Source organism: Megalobrama amblycephala, linkage group LG4 (assembly GCF_018812025.1).
Source record: "Megalobrama amblycephala isolate DHTTF-2021 linkage group LG4, ASM1881202v1, whole genome shotgun sequence".
In the NCBI taxonomy this organism is placed as follows: Eukaryota; Metazoa; Chordata; class Actinopteri; order Cypriniformes; family Xenocyprididae; genus Megalobrama; species Megalobrama amblycephala.
Window position 1 is genome coordinate 30,846,669 of NC_063047.1, and position 17,771 is coordinate 30,864,439.

At 35.5% G+C, this 17,771-nt stretch overlaps 2 protein-coding genes across 2 annotated transcripts; one reads left to right on the forward strand and one right to left on the reverse strand.

The window, feature by feature from the left end:
- Positions 1–1,992: 1,992 nt before the first annotated feature.
- Positions 1,993–13,258, forward strand: spring1 (SREBF pathway regulator in golgi 1). The gene is made up of 5 exons (XM_048186628.1): positions 1,993–2,046; positions 3,172–3,328; positions 5,181–5,332; positions 9,373–9,486; positions 13,175–13,258. The coding sequence occupies exons 1-5, from the start codon at positions 1,993–1,995 to the stop codon at positions 13,256–13,258; spliced, it is 561 nt and encodes a 186-aa protein (XP_048042585.1).
- Positions 13,259–15,197: 1,939 nt separating this feature from the next.
- Positions 15,198–17,771, reverse strand: osm (oncostatin M). Its single transcript, XM_048188830.1, has 3 exons — positions 17,392–17,771; positions 17,121–17,272; positions 15,198–15,898 (listed from the first exon to the last, which is right to left on the reverse strand). The coding sequence occupies exons 1-3, from the start codon at positions 17,405–17,407 to the stop codon at positions 15,485–15,487; spliced, it is 582 nt and encodes a 193-aa protein (XP_048044787.1). The 5' UTR covers positions 17,408–17,771; the 3' UTR covers positions 15,198–15,484.

The window sequence follows — 17,771 nt, forward strand, 5'->3', positions numbered from 1 at the left end:
CAACCTGCATTTATTTGATCAAAAATACAGTAAAATTGAAATTTTGTAAAATATTATTTATCAGAAATCATAATGCTGATCGATTTTTTTTTAAATAATTGTTGTTATTATTATTATTATCATCATTATTGAAAACAGCTGTTGCTGCTTAATATTTCTGTGGAATCAGCAATAAATTTTTACTGAATCGTTGATTTACAGAAAGTTAAAAAATGTAGCATTTATATGAAATAGAAACCTTTTGGAGCATTATTAAAGGATTAGTTCACTTTCAAATGAAAATTACCCCAAGCTTTACTCACCCTCAAGCCATCCTAGGTGTATATGACTTTCTTCTTTCTGATGATCATAATCGGAGAAATATTAATAAATATCCTGACGCATCCGAGCTTTATAATGGCAGTGAACGGGACCAATGAGTATGAGTTATGAAAGTTACGAAGAAAATGTAAACTGGCATCACATCAGTTAAACTTTTTCCATAAGTTGAATAGGGAAGGCGTAGGATGTAGCAAAAGCTTTGTGAACTGCGAGAGTTTCTTCGTATCTTGAATACGGAAGGCGGTCTGGTGGAAGCTAGATATTTTACTTCATAACTTGTTTAAATATGGATTTTTTTTTTTTTACACAAACGCATCGCTTCTCTTCAGAAGGCCTTTATTAACCCCCAGAGCCGTGTGGAATACATGTTTATGATGGATGGAAGGACTTTCTTCAGTTCATACTCATTTGTCCCGTTCACTGCCATTATAAAGCTCGGATGCGTCAGGATATTTATTAATATTTCTCTGATTATGTTCATCAAAAGAAGAAAGTCATATACACCTAGGATGGCTTAAGGGTTTCCTCAAGTCTAGTTCCCACTAGGCTTCTTAAAGTCCCCCTGCAGTCAATCATTTTATCCCTTAAAACTCATCTTTGATAATAAAAAATAATTTCTCCATGCCTTAAAATGGCTTGAATGTAACTCTACACCCTTGCTTCATTTAGTATACGTGTATGCATGAATATGCAAATTAGTCCCCGCCTCTACTCACTCACACCAGCTCGGACTACACAAGGTGCTACACATTGGCATTGGAAATAATAATGTTTTAATTCTGATTTCAGCCCTATACACAGGCTGTAAAAAAAATATGGACGCCGCACCTCCATTCACTTCCATTGTAGAAAAGTGAAGCCGCCAATGTCCCAATATGACGCCAACATCTTGTGCTGATTCGGGACCCGTTTTTGCGCAGTAGTGAGCATGAAGTGTAGCCGGGCACTATCAAGGCCCCGCCCACACTCCCGCAGAATCGTTTAATACAGTTTACTGCAGAACAACTCATTATGTCAGTGTGAAATAAAGAGTTATGGAAATGTAGAAATTAAAGTTAAAGCTCAAATCTCCTCCTGAAAAAAGTCCATTGGTGCCTCGAGTGACTACTTCGCTCAGAGTCACACCCCCATTTTTATAACATCAAATAACTTAAAACCAAACATATTTAAAAAAAAAAAAAAAAAAAAAAAAAAAAAAAAAAAAACACTTGAACTTACATCAGCATGATAAAAACTACATAAAATAACAGAAACCCTCTTTGGAAAATTTTTTTGACATGTAATTTAATTGTTAAGCTTGCCTCACATCCCATTAAATTACATGGAGAGGGTGGGATTTATGACCTATACTGGGACCAACCACCTGGGGGCGATCGAGACGCTTTGACTTCACTTTTCAGGACTTGTACTGCATGCTTGGTTTGAACCAGAAACTGATTCAGAAGAAGAGTGAATTATACAGGCTAGTCTGCAAGTCGATGTATCGGAATGGTAATGTGTTTTATGTAACACTCGACAACGTCCGACACATAATGGTAGTTGATGTGATTAGTCTTTGGCTAATAATGTGTTGCTAATCTTACAATGTTACCCACTGGCCATTTCAGAGTCAGACGGCTGCCTTCTAAAGATCAGCACCCTTAGAAATGCTTTGAACATCATAGAAAGTCAATGGAGAAAAGCTCCGCCCTGCACGTTGATGGGATTGGTTACATGTTTGTGACAGTAGGAAACGGGTGGTTTCAAAGGAGAAAATACTTAGCAATGGTGTTGACTAATGAATTTGCACATGGTTTGTCTTAAAGGGTTAGTTCACCCAAAAATGAAAATTGTCATTACTCACCCTCATGCAGTTCCACACCCGTGAGACCTTCGTTAAACTTCGGAACACAAATTGAGATATTTTTGTTGAAATCCGATGGCTCAGTGAGGCCTGCATAGGGAGCAATGGCATTTCCTCTCTCAAGATCCATTAATGTTCTAAAAATCAGTTCATGTGAGTACAGTGGTTCAATATTAAAATTATAAAGCGACGAGAATATTTTTGGTGCACCAAAAAAAAAGACAAAATAACAACTTATAAAGTGATGGCCGATTTCAAAACAATGCTTTAGGAAGCATCAGAGCACAATGAATCGGTGTATCGAATCTGCTGTTCGGAGCGCCAAAGTCACGTGATTTCAGCCGTTGGCAGTTTGACACGCGATCCGAATCATGATTCGATACACTGATTCATTTATGCTCCGATGCTTCATGAAGCAGTGTTTTGAAATCGTCCATCACTAAATAAGTCGTTGTTTTTTTTGTTTTGTTTTTGGCGCACCAAAAATATTCTCGTCACTTTATAATATCAATATTGAACCACTGTACTCACATGAACCGATTTAAATATGTTTTTAGTACATTAATGGATCTTGAGAGAGGAAATGTCATTGCTCCCTATGCAGGCCTCATGAAGTCATCGGATTTCAACTAAAATATCTTAATTTGTGTTCCGAAGATGAACGAAGGTCTTACGGGTGTGGAACGACATGAGGGTGAGTAATAAATGACAGAATTTTCATTTTTGGGTGAACTAACCCTTTAAAGCATATTAAAAACACCACATAGACATATAAACAAACTTGATTTTAACTAGCTTGACCAGCAATAGTTCATCTTCAGTTAGAATAGTTTCTTGTTTCTAAAAAAATAATATTAGTTTAATATTAATAATAATAGTTTCTAATATTTTTTTAGTTTCTAAAAAAATAGTTTCTCGCTCATCTCAACACAACTCCTGAGAGGAAACGAACCATGTAATGAAAAAGGAATGATGTTCTGTCTGTGTGTGACATGTGATGTGTACAGGAGGAGCGAACCATCCGGGATCGGACCCTCCTGGAGGTGAGGGACTCGGATCACCCCATCCAGTGGAAGGTCAAGTTCATCCTGGGCAACAGTAGCAGGCAGATCTCACAGTGCAGAAACTCTATTCAGGGAAAGAGCCTTCTCACTGATGAACTGGGTAAGTGATGGGAATGGTCACCACATTGGCCAACTGTTCACAACAAAGCCGTTAGGCATTAAAAGTAGGGTAGGCAATTTCAGAGAAGCTAGCAATAGCAAGCTAGCCTTGAAAGCATGAGATCCCACCCTCCCTTCAGAGTGCTTCCTTCAATAATGAACATAAACAACTTACACTGCTATTACTTGTACCACCTGACTGCTGCAGATAATTTTGCCGTTGATAGTGTTGCCACAGAAACGCATAAATCCGAGTCTGAGGATGTGAACAGCTAAGGGAAGAACGTCACTGGTTGCTTAATTACGCTTATAATGACATGGCACGAACATAGCATAAGCTTGTTGTTTTGGTTCAGGAGGAACTGTAAAAGATGCCTGCTGTTTGTTTGTGGTGCTCGGTGACTGTCTGTCTACAGCTCTGCATAGCATTACGGAACGAGCTAATGACGTGCGATGTCTGCGTGAGCAGGGTGCGCGGAGTTATGGAAATACATATGCTGACAGGCAGATAGAACATCGAATCATTGCTTTTGGACCGAATGCATTGATTGGACAAACGTTTTTTGGTTCTGCGACTTCCACTGAAGATATATGTAATATGTACATGTTTTAATACGTGGATGTGAAGAGAGTTTCAACCAGTATAACAAAAAGTGTTCATAAAAAATCACATACTCTACCTTTAAAGAATTTGCTCTGTTGTAATTACTGATGTCGTTTTCCAATGTCCGAGTCATATTTCCCCATAATCAAGAACACGTAAAGAAAATGATATTTTTTTAAATGATATTTTTCATAAAAATGAAACATAATGCACATTTTGCTCCAGTTCTTACTTCCAAAATACCAATTTACCATAATGCAACTTTGAGGGGTGGGGAATCAGTCTATTAGGATTCTTAATAGATTGTCATTACTTTAATACTTACTGTAATCTGGGATTTTTCCTATTATTATTATTATTATTATTATTATTATTATTTAAAATCAGCCTTACTGTAATCTGCAATCTGTAAAATGCAATTTCTCATTATTATTTATTTAAAATCAGTATAAAGATAGTACAGAATTAAATACATAAATATATGATTTGTTCATTCTGCACTAATGAAAATTTGGCAGCATAATTGTCATGAAATTTGTCAAAATAAATCTTGATTTAAAAAAAAAAAAAAAAAAAGATTTAGTTTTTCCTTTTCCTTTTGGGGTGAGTTATGACTTGGACATGTTCTTTAGTCGTGAGATTTTGTACTACAGTTTTACAAGGTGATTGCATCATAGCATTTGTTAATAGGTAGAACCTCCGAGTGGCAATTTTACAGTATTAGTTGAGGAAAAATACTGGGTTGTAGCAATTGTAACTGGATTATTATTACTTTTGAGGAGTGTTTTGCCTTTTTATGGGATGGCAGTTTTTTGTTTTTTCAATAACCACGCATAAACATTATTCCTTCAAAAATACAAAAATGTACGTACATGTTCCTCACATATTATTGTAGCCTAGTTTGTGCTGAATACAGTGTAATGACACTTTTGTCATTTATATGTTTATGAACAACTGAAAAAAGCACAAATGTCAGGGCATGTCAAAACTTCTCCAAGCCCCAAATCAGCCTCAGACTCCAGAGGGTTAAAAATAGATCATGAGAAGCGTGACTGGAAAGTATTTGTAGAGAAAGGGGAGAATGTGCATTGATGCAGGCTGAATTATAACACTCACATCCACTAACCACACCATGCGTTAATGAGCAGCTCCTTTTGTCAAACTGATAACATGACCCTGGGCTTGTGTGTATTCACATGTAAGACCAATGTTCCGTTTAACACACACTTTTCTTTTTCTTTCGCTGCAGGTTATGTGTGTGAGAGGAAGGATTTACTGGTGAATGGATGTTGTAACGTTAATGCTCCCAGCTCAAGCCAGTATGTCTGTAAAAGCTGTCTGGCCAATGGCTGCTGTAGCATCTATGAGTACTGCGTTTCCTGCTGCCTCCAGCCTGATAAGGTACTTCAACATATCTTCATTTTTATTACTTCAAAAACCATTCATGATGTCTGGATTACTTTTAAACAGTCCAACAATGGATGACAATGTTTTTATTAGAATGCTTGTAATCAAAATGAATTTAGGAATAAGTTTTATAGTAGGTATAGTTCATCCAAAAATGAAAATTCTGTCATTAATTACTCACCCTCATGTTGTTCCAAACCCTTAAAGACTTTTGTTCATCTTCGGAAAACGCAAATGAAGATCTTTTTGATGAAATCTGAGAGCTTTCTGTCCCTCCATAGACAGCTACACAAGTGACACTTTGGCGCTTCAAAAAGTTTATAATCCATATGAATTTAGCGGTTTAGTCCAAATTTTCTGAAGAAACTCAATCATTTTTTATGATGAACAGATGAATGAACGAACCTGAATGATGCACAGGAACAAACCTCTTCTGGAAGCTCAAACGTGCTGCGAAGCACACAAGAATGAACCTCATTGGTTACGCAGCACGTTTGAGCTTCCAGAAGAGGTTTGTTCTTGTGCATCTGTGCATCATTCAGGTTCAGTTGAGCTTCTTTTTATGTTTGCTGATCAATGTTTACATGTGAGTAAAAGCCTAAATTAAATCTGTTCATCATATAAAGTGATTGAGTCTCTGCAGAAAATTTGGACTAAACGACTCAATTCATATGGATTAGTTTTCGATCTCTTTATGAACTTTTTAAAGCGTCAAAATTTTAATTGTGTAGGCTGTCTATGGAAGGACAGAAATCTCTCAGATTTCATCAAAAGATCTTCATTTGTGTTCTGAAGATGAACAAAAGTCTTAAGGGTTTGGAACGACATGAGGGTGAGTAATTAATGACAGAATTTTCATTTCAGTTTTCATCCACAATAATATAATTTATTTGGGTTATCTTAGGGGGCTTTTCTCATCAAATATTGATATGTGATATAGTATTATATTGATTTATTATATATTTTAATACACTGGCGTTATTTTTATTGTTTTAAACTTATTTCATGGTGGGTGTGTGTGTGGGTGTGTATATATATATTTTATAATGACAGAGGAATTATTTATCATCTTTTACTATCTTACACTTGTGGCAAACAACACGCGTCACTAGGTCAGTAGGTCACTTGCAATACAGTGTCCAGTCTTACTGTAAAATATTGAGACTCATTGTGGTTTGTATTTTCCGTTTAATGAGCACAACAACAGAAATGCGTTATGACATATTCTGGTTGCATAACTAAACTTTTCATGATCATCTTTTTATTTCTTTGTATCTCTCTCACACATATATATACAGTACAGTCCAAAAGTTTGGAACCACTAAGATTTTTAATGTTTTTAAAAGAAGTTTCGTCTGCTCACCAAGGCTACATTTATTTAATTAAAAATACAGTAAAAAACAGTAATATTGTGAAATATTATTACAATTTAAAATAACTGTGTACTATTTAAATATATTTGACAAAGTAATTTATTCCTGTGATGCAAAGCTGAATTTTCAGCATCGTTACTCCAGTCTTCAGTGTCACATGATCCTTCAGAAATCATTCTAATATGCTGATCTGCTGCTCAAGAAACATTTATGATTATTTTCAATGTTGAAAACAGTTGTGTACTTTTTTTTTTTCAGGATTCCTTGATGAATAGAAAGTTCAAAAGAACAGCATTTATCTGAAATACAAAGCTTCTGTAGCATTATACACTACCGTTCAAAAGTTTGGGGTCAGTAAGAATTTTTATTTTTATTTTTTTGAAAAGAAATTAAAGAAATGAATACTTTTATTCAGCAAGGATGCATTAAATCAATCAAAAGTGGCAGTAAAGACATTTATAATGTTACAAAAGATTAGATTTCAGATAAACACTGTTCTTTTGAACTTTCTATTCATCAAATAATCCTGAAAAAAAATATTGTACACAAATATTTTGTACAATTGTACACATTAAATGTTTCTTGAGCAGCAGATCAGCATATTAGAATGATTTCTGAAGGATCATGTGACACTGAAGACTGGAGTAATGATGCTGAAAATTCAGCTTTGCATCACAGGAATAAATTACTTTGTGAAATATATTCAAATAGAAAACAGTTATTTTAAATTGTAATAATATTTCACGATATTGCTGTTTTTTACTGTATTTTTAATTAAATAAATGTAGCCTTGGTGAGCAGACGAAACTTTACATTAAAAATCTTAGTGGTTCCAAACTTTTGGACTGTACTGTATATGTGTATATATATATATATATATATATATATATATATATATATATATGATGTGGAAGTTTCAAATTTCAATTTTTTATTCAGAATACAACATAGATTACATATCAAATGTTTAAACTGAGAAAATGTATCATTTTAAGGGAAAAATAAGTTGATTTTAAATTTCAAGGCATCAACACATCTCAAAAAAGTTGGGACAACGTCTGGGGACTGAGGAGACAAGTTGCTCAAGTTTAGGAATAGGAATGTTGTCCCATTCTTGTCTAATACAGGCTTCTAGTTGCTCAACTGTCTTAGGTCTTCTTTGTCGCATCTTCCTCTTTATGATACGCCAAATGTTTTCTATGGGTGAAAGATCTGGACTGCAGGCTGGCCATTTCAGTACCCGGATCCTTCTTCTACGCAGCCATGATGTTGTAATTGATGCAGTATGTGGTCTGGCATTGTCATGTTAGAAAATACAAGGTCTTCCCTGAAAGAGACAACGTCTGGATGGGAGCATATGTTGTTCTAGAACTTGGATATACCTTTCAGCATTGATGGTGCCTTTCCAGATGTGTAAGCTGCCCATGCCACACGCACTCATGCAACCCCATACCATCAGAGATGCAGGCTTCTGAACTGAGCGCTGATAACAACTTGGGTTGTCCTTGTCCTCTTTAGTCCGGATGACATGGAATCCCAATTTTCCAAAAAGAACTTCAAATTTTGATTCGTCTGACCACAGAACAGTTTTCCACTTTGCCACAGTCCATTTTAAATGAGCCTTGGCCCAGAGAAAACGCCTGTGCTTCTGGATCATGTTTAGATATGGCTTCTTTTTTTACATATAGAGTTTTAGCCGGCAACGGCGAATGGCACGGTGGATTGTGTTCACCGACAATGTTTTCTGGAAGTATTCCTGAACCCATGTTGTGATTTCCATTACAGTAGCATTCCTGTATGTGATGCAGTGCCGTCTAAGGGCCTGAAGATCACGGGGATCCAGTATGGTTTTCCGGCCTTGACCCTTACACACAGACATTGTTCCAGATTCTCTGAATCTTTGGATGATATTATGCACTGTAGATGATTATAACTTCAAACTCTTTGCAATTTTTCTCTGAAAAACTCCTTTCTGATATTGCTCCACTATTTTTCGCCACAGCATTGGGGGAATTGGTGATCATCTGCCCATCTTGACTTCTGAGAGACACTGCCACTCTGAGAGGCTCTTTTTATACCCAATCATGTTGCCAGTTGACCTAATAAGTTGCAAATTGGTCCTCCAGCTGCTCCTTATATGTACATTTAACTTTTCCGGCCTCTTATTGCTACCTGTCCCAACTTTTTTGGAATGTGTAGCTCTCATGAAATCCAAAATGAGCCAATATTTGGCATGACATTTCAAAATGTCTCACTTTCAACATTTGATATGTTATCTATATTCTGTTGTGACTAAAATATAAGTTTATGAGATTTGTAAATTATTGCATTCCTTTTTTATTCACAGTTTGTACAGCGTCCCAGCTTTTTTGGAATCGGGTTTGTGTGTGTGTGTATATATATATATGTTTTTTATTTTATTTTTGAAACATTGGTTGCAGCTGAAAATGTGTAACATATCTGAAAAAATTGTGATGGACTGCACTGATATAAATGAATGCTGCATTATGTTGATGGCAAAAATAAGTAAGATCTAAAAACAATTCCGAGTTCATGATCACTATATGTGTGTCACACAACCGGAATACAAAATCAGGCCACTCTCATTGGAAACTCCCCTCTGACAAAAACTCTATCTGTCTCCTGCTCTCTTCCCATCAGCAACCTCTTTTAGAGCGTTTTCTAAACCGAGCCGCAGAAGGGTTCCAGAACCTCTTCACTGCAGTGGAAGATCATTTTGAGTTATGTCTTGCCAAGTGTCGTACTTCCTCACAGGTGAGCGTCATTTATGTTGGTTTATGTGGCGGTCCCACTTTATATTAAGTGGCCTTAACTACTATGTACTTACATTTAAATTAATCATTTGATACAATGCACTTATTGTGTACATACATGTTTTTACATTGTACTTAAAACACCTGCATGTAATTAGATCTGTAATTAATTTCTGTAATTAAGTTGGCTTTGAAAAAGCCAACTTACTGATCTACGTCTTAAGCTTATTATTATTATTATTATTATTATTATTATTATTCTTCTTAGACTAAATTTCTAAATGCATCTCCTCCTAGACTGTTCAAGCTACAACCACCAAACTCGGACTAGACCTTCAGACTGTTCTGACTTAGTGTGCTATATCTTTTCAGACTGATCCGACTTACGGTTTTCCTAAAAAAGCTGATCAAAACTTGGAAAACTCCCATTGACTTTCATTGATCTGCCTTGGCTGATCTGAACATTCCGTCCAACTGTCAAAATTCAAATTCAAACACACAGACTCAATTTAACTGCCATTCCTATTTCCAAGCCATTTAAACTCATTCAAACTCATTCAAACTCATCTATCTATCTATCTATCTATCTATCTATCTATCTATCTATCTATCTATCTATCTATCAAACTAAATCTATCTATCTATCTATCTATCTATCTATCAAACTAAATCTATCTATCTATCTATCAAACTTAATCTATCTATCTATCTATCTATCTATCTATCTAACTCATTCAAACTCATCTATCTATCTATCTATCTATCTATCAAACTAAATCTATCTATCTATCTATCTATCTATCTATCTATCTATCACTGGTAGCTGCCAAGTCACTCCCTAGCAACCAAACAGAGTACCCTAGCAACCATATTGGAAAATCTATATCTCTGCATCAGAACATCGTACAGACATGGGGGTTGGTTTGTATTGTCAAGCAGCCTTTGGAGTATCATCATTGGTAGCTGCCAAGCCACTCCCTAGCAACCAAACAGAGTACCCTAGCAACCGTTTTGCAAGATCTATATCTCTGAATCAGAACATCGTACAGACATGGGGGTTGTTTTATATTGTCAAGCAGCCTTTGGAGTATCATCATTGGTAGTTGCCAAGCCACTCCCTAGCAACCAAACAGAGTACCCTAGCAACCGTTTTGCAAGATCTATATCTCTGCATCAGAACATCGTACAAACATGGGGGTTATTTTATATTGTCAAGCAGCCTTTGGAGTATCATCATTGGTAGCTGCCAAGCCACTCCCTAGCAACTAAACAGAGTACCCTAGCAACCGTTTTGCAAGATCTATATCTCTGCATCAGAACATCGTACAAACATGGGGGTTATTTTATATTGTCAAGCAGCCTTTGGAGTATCATCATTGGTAGCTGCCATGCCACTCCCTAGCAACTAAACAGAGTACCCTAGCAACCGTTTTGCAAAATCTATATCTCTGCATCAGAACATCGTACAGACATGGGGGTTGGCTCTTTTGACTCATGCTAGCAATCTGGACATCCAACATCCTAGCAGTGAATAGCTACATGCTAATAGTGATTAGCTAAGTGCTAAAGTGGGCTAAGAACATGCTAATAACTCAATAAAAACTCCATAGTATCCATTGTGACAATTACCAATCTATCTATCTATCTATCTATCTATCTATCTAAACTACTAAACTTAAACTTTCAAACTGAAAACTTTCAAACTGAAAACTTTTAAAACTGCTTCAAACTTTATGGACCGGCTTTTTCAAGCCAACTTAAAGTTTGTCTTCAAACTTTTTTATTTATTATTATTATTATTATTATTATTATTATTCTTCTTAGACTAAATTTCTAAATGCATCTCCTCCTAGACTGTTCAAGCTACAACCACCAAACTCGGACTAGACCTTCAGACTGTTCTGACTTAGTGTGCTATATCTTTTCAGACTGATCCGACTTACGGTTTTCCTAAAAAAGCTGATCAAAACTTGGAAAACTCCCATTGACTTTCATTGATCTGCCTTGGCTGATCTGAACATTCCGTCCAACTGTCAAAATTCAAATTCAAACACACAGACTCAATTTAACTGCCATTCCTATTTCCAAGCCATTTAAACTCATTCAAACTCATTCAAACTCATCTATCTATCTATCTATCTATCTATCTATCTATCTATCTATCTATCTATCTATCTATCTATCTATCTATCTATCAAACTAAATCTATCTATCTATCTATCTATCTATCTATCAAACTAAATCTATCTATCTATCTATCAAACTTAATCTATCTATCTATCTATCTATCTATCTATCTAACTCATTCAAACTCATCTATCTATCTATCTATCTATCTATCAAACTAAATCTATCTATCTATCTATCTATCTATCTATCTATCTATCACTGGTAGCTGCCAAGTCACTCCCTAGCAACCAAACAGAGTACCCTAGCAACCATATTGGAAAATCTATATCTCTGCATCAGAACATCGTACAGACATGGGGGTTGGTTTGTATTGTCAAGCAGCCTTTGGAGTATCATCATTGGTAGCTGCCAAGCCACTCCCTAGCAACCAAACAGAGTACCCTAGCAACCGTTTTGCAAGATCTATATCTCTGAATCAGAACATCGTACAGACATGGGGGTTGTTTTATATTGTCAAGCAGCCTTTGGAGTATCATCATTGGTAGTTGCCAAGCCACTCCCTAGCAACCAAACAGAGTACCCTAGCAACCGTTTTGCAAGATCTATATCTCTGCATCAGAACATCGTACAAACATGGGGGTTATTTTATATTGTCAAGCAGCCTTTGGAGTATCATCATTGGTAGCTGCCAAGCCACTCCCTAGCAACTAAACAGAGTACCCTAGCAACCGTTTTGCAAGATCTATATCTCTGCATCAGAACATCGTACAAACATGGGGGTTATTTTATATTGTCAAGCAGCCTTTGGAGTATCATCATTGGTAGCTGCCATGCCACTCCCTAGCAACTAAACAGAGTACCCTAGCAACCGTTTTGCAAAATCTATATCTCTGCATCAGAACATCGTACAGACATGGGGGTTGGCTCTTTTGACTCATGCTAGCAATCTGGACATCCAACATCCTAGCAGTGAATAGCTACATGCTAATAGTGATTAGCTAAGTGCTAAAGTGGGCTAAGAACATGCTAATAACTCAATAAAAACTCCATAGTATCCATTGTGACAATTACCAATCTATCTATCTATCTATCTATCTATCTAAACTACTAAACTTAAACTTTCAAACTGAAAACTTTCAAACTGAAAACTTTTAAAACTGCTTCAAACTTTATGGACCGGCTTTTTCAAGCCAACTTAAAGTTTGTCTTCAAACTTTTTTATCTAGTTACATTTATAATTACACTGTTGACCCAACACTTACACCTTACCCTACCCTTAAACCTACCCATACCACCAAAGCTTTCCCTAACCTTACCCGTATCCACCTCAATAGCAGCAAAAGTGTTTTGCAATTCAATATGAACCCAATAAGTACATTGTACTTATTTTTTGATGTAAGTACATAGTAGTTAAAGCCAAGTAGTTAATATAAAGTGGGACCTATGTGGCTTTAGCTTGTTTTTGGCATTCCAGACCGGAAAACATAAAAATACTCTGTAGTTCATGGTGATGTTGTTCACCGCTGAGTTAAATGGTCTCTGCTATTGTCTTGTTTCAGAGCGTCCAACATGAAAACACCTACAGGAACCCGCAGGCGAAGTACTGCTACGGCGAGAGTCCACCAGAACTGCTGCCAATATGACTGTTTTCCAATTGTTTGCCGGCGAGCCAACTTCGAATAATGAAGGAGATTTCTTGCAGGTCTTCTCAGGGGTCCCGATGGGCCAAAATGAACAATAATAATCTGAATGCACAATCAGAAAAGACTTAAAAGAGACTTTACACTGCATATGTGCGTGGTATCTATTTTTACCTCATCAGTGACGAACATCTCATCGAAGAGTCCGCCCATTTCTTTTTTTCTGCTCGTCATGCTAAGATTAGGCCACATTTGGGTAACCTGGCTAATTTTATCTTTGGGTGGGATTCCAGAAAGAGTCATAGTGTTGTTGCTTCATGCTAAAAGCACACATGAAAACATGGAAAGCACCTCAGATGATTTGACAGCACCCCTCACACCCAGGGTCTGTGTGAGCTCAGATTTGTGTACAACCTGCATGTGAACTACTATATGTTAATTTAATAAAGTAAATGTGATTTTCTGTATCTTTACAATTGAGGATGTTTCTATTTTTCCAGACTTCTCTAATTTAACAGAACATTTCAGGTTTAAGGTCATTTGTTGCATAACGGGCCATGCAGTAAATGTTAAAATACACACCATTTTGAAAGTATAACCACTTGTGTTGACATGACACTAGTGTGATAGAATTAATTACTTTGTGCAAGGTTTTATCCAATATTTCCAACTCCTGTTATGACCATGGGTGCGTCTCAATCAGCTTCCTAGGTTGTGAATCAGTATATCGTGCGCATGAATTCTGGCTTACTACACATTGGGACAATGATGACTCTATTTCCGGCAAAATGACAATGTCCTCACTGTACAACGTCACTACTGGTATTTATGATCAACAGCAGAACTAATATCTTTCTGATATTTTTTAATGTTATTTAAAGTACATTATGATACTTTGCTTGTTACATATACATGCAAAATTTCAGCTGTAAATCATAAATGTAAGCTAGATTGTTCATTACCTGTCTAGCGATGTATGTTTATGCTGAAATTGAATAAATAATGGTTTGTATTTTAAAATACAACTCTTTTTTTTTTTAAAGTGATAGTTGACACTATGCCACAAATGCTGCAATTCAACATGGATTTCCAGGAAAAATACACTGAATTTCGGTCTTAAGGTCATTTGCACTCTCTTTCGAATGATATTTGTCAAGGCGTAATCGGAGAGTTTTTACAGCAATTTTAACACATTATGAAACTGAAAGCAAAGATTCACTACTAGAACGATACGGTCCATTGCTCACGTCGGCCTGTCAATTTAAAAGATTTAAAAATCTTTGTTGTGACATCATATATATACATCTTAAATATAATTTGGCTTGCATTACATAATGGGTCTTTTGGTCCTTGAATGCTGCTGTATTTGGCTTTATGCTCAACTTGTTTAGATTAGAGGATTAGATGTTTCCTGAATTTCTTTCAGAACAAGAATAAGCACCATGTAAGTGTGAGAAAATGTCAATAAATCATTTGAGTACATCCACCTTATTTTGCGACTCGGAAGTAAGCTATTTTCTGGGAATGTTTGACTAGGAGAATAGCAAAATGCAGTAAATAGTAAAATAATTTTACAAATGGCCGCACTGGATCTGATGTTAAAAATAAGGTGGATATTTACTTCCAAATACTGGTGTACTGCTCGGTAACCAAATTTTTAAAAATTTCCAACTGCCAAAATAAAGAAGTCATTTGGGGATACATGCCTACTATTAAACAATTAATCATCCTGATTATTCCAAAAGGAAAGAAAAAAAACATCTGCACTGAAATGAGAAAATTAACAAGCTCAAGTTTCTCATGGCCGCATATGACAGTTTGATTAATGACGCTCACTTGAGACTATAGTATTATCGCCTTGCAGACTTAGCAATAAGATTGAGTCGACCACCTGCTTCCCGCTCGTGCAATTAAAATTCATGGCTATGAGAATTTGTAACAAAAATTTTATTATTGTGTTGACAATATGACAATAAGCTGCATTAATATAAATATATAATGTTAAATAGAGTAACAATATTTTTTAACTCAAAATACAAAAAACTGAAAAGTACAAATATATAATAAATAACAATTTCTTTAATTTAAAAATATAAATAACTTTTCCAACCATATTTATCCTGAGAACATACTGCAAATTCCGTTAATAACAGGATCTTATAAATAAGTGCTTACAAAATCTTTCATAAATTAATAAGTGCAGCTGACAAATAATATAAACCAATGGTGTCAAGCAGTATTGATTGAGTGATTGTTTGATTTATGTGATTTGCTCATCTCATGTTCTATGACTTTCACCAACTCATCCAGAAAGTCTACAGAGATGTTAAGAACAGTCCCGCCCCACTGTTTTCTCTCATATGTATGTGGATAAGAGAACTCAGGCTTTGTCTTGTTTTTGCAATGGCCTATAGCATGTTTAACACATTCTCTGGTACGGTCTAAGTCTGTTGCGATACTGTTAGGTATGTGTGTCACAGGAGCATGTAGATCATCCTGGTGTTTACGTATCATCTCAACTGCCTGTTCCATGTAGTGAAGTCCGCATTGAGCTTTGTGCAATTTCTCTTTATGGGTCAAGTTCTTCAAGTCAAGTTCTGAAATTGGTTCCATCCATGGTCCAGGATTTTTGTTTATGATGTTCTGAAGAGAAAGAGAGAGATGGTTTTAAATAGTTCAAAAAGCTTTGAACTATCATTTACAAACGCTGCGATGTCCTGTTACACCACCTTATGAAACTTTCAGAAAGAAATCTCTCCAAATCTTTCTGACAGCTACAGTCAAACTAAAAATTATTCAGACACTAGATATAATTTTTTATATTTTTTTACTGGGTGGGTGCAGGACACTATAGTTCATTTATGGAAGTGAGGATAGCAAAATAAACTGATATGTTATACCCATATTTTCATACAGTGGACTACCAGTAAAATTGATACAGATTTGGAACCAAAAATTATTCAGATTCAATTATTCAGTTTAACTTTAGTTCTTGACATATTTTATTACCATTTTTTAACTATAGTGAATAAACTGTAATAATGTGTGAAATGTTCAAGGTGTCTGAATAAATTTTGGTTTGACTGTACATCAATTTTGGTGTTCATCGTCATTATCTTCATTATAATGTTGATGGAATGGAAATGCATAAAGTGTTATAAAAATAAATGTCTTATCACTTAAATATGTGATCATTAATCACATAAAAATGTCTTATCACTTTAAAAAAAAAATGAGTCTTACAGAGTATCTAAATTCCAATTGTTTGAATTTCTAAAGACATAATATACTGTACAAAAAAAAGGCTTTTCAACGTTAAATAAAACATTATTTTCTACTTCAAAAATGTCATGTTTAATTCAAATGTTACTTTTTGATTCTTTGTAATTATTTGCAAAATTCACTACACTGTAAAATTAACATTTTCATGATTTATCACAACATGTTTTCTTCAAATCAACTTAATTAATGTGGTTCAGATAACAATATTTTGAGTTTCTGTTGATTAAATCAATCGCCTCCATTGAAGTCATTCAAATTGTCAGCTCAAAATTTTAAGGCAACCAGGTAACTTACTTTTTTAAGTTAAACCAACAATTCTTTTTCTGAGGGTAAATTGTTTCAGTGTAAATCCAACCATCTACTAAATAGCCAAGTCTAAAACATAACAGTGAAACCATAAAGCTTTTGGACACTAAAACTGATTTAAACTTAACTTAAAATGAATGTCACTGCACTAGAAACCCAAATATGAAACAAGCAGCAATCTCTGTGCTAGGACACTGTGAACTTCATCCATCCAGTAAAAATCACCTGACATTTAGACATTGTGAAGTGTAAAATACAGGAAAAGATTGATACTTACAAATGTATTCAATAGAACTTTCATTCTATGTTTGGTGACATCTATGCGGTGTATAACATCACACTTTCTGTTGTTCTGCAGTGTCACTGTTCTGTCTGTTGGTCTGCAGGTCATCCCAAGGATCATCGTTAGAATCCACCAAATCAGAAGTCCTAAAAAGAAAAGTACATCAGTTAATATCAGGCATAAACTGTCATGTATATAGCACAGACAGTGAAGCTCAGAAAGTTAAACTAGTTCTTACAAAAAAAAAAAGACAGATTTAACCTACCTGTTTTTGGCTCCATGATGAAAATTCACAGTATTTTTTTTTTTTAACTCTAAGTGCTAGAGCAAACTCTTCAGAGTATGATTTGTTTTCAGTGTCAAATCTGTCAACTTTCCATCTTTTATACGCCTGTGACCGCTTAGTCACAGAAAGGAAATGAGATGATATCGCTCTCACACAGTCTAAAACTCGAACACTTTCAATTAAACCCAAGACGTAAAAAATGCTTATCTTTGTGGATAATTTTGCGCTGATAAATCTGACCTGCCAACCTGGGAGTTCAAATGAATATGATACACACTTAGACTAAATTGGCTGTATGTAAATCTGTAGTGTTTGGGATGCCCGTCTGTCCTCATAATCTTTGTTAATGGCAATGCATT

Coding starts and splice junctions, on each gene's coding strand:
- spring1 (XM_048186628.1), top strand. CDS start 1,993: ATGGAGAAAAGCTCCGCCCTGCACGTTGATGGGATTGGTTACATGTTT. Junction 5,333..9,372: donor GCTGCCTCCAGCCTGATAAG/GTACTTCAACAT, acceptor TCTTCCCATCAG/CAACCTCTTTTAGAGCGTTT. Junction 9,487..13,174: donor AGTGTCGTACTTCCTCACAG/GTGAGCGTCATT, acceptor GTCTTGTTTCAG/AGCGTCCAACATGAAAACAC.
- osm (XM_048188830.1), bottom strand. Junction 15,899..17,120: donor AAGTTCTATTGAATACATTT/GTAAGTATCAAT, acceptor CTTTCTCTTCAG/AACATCATAAACAAAAATCC.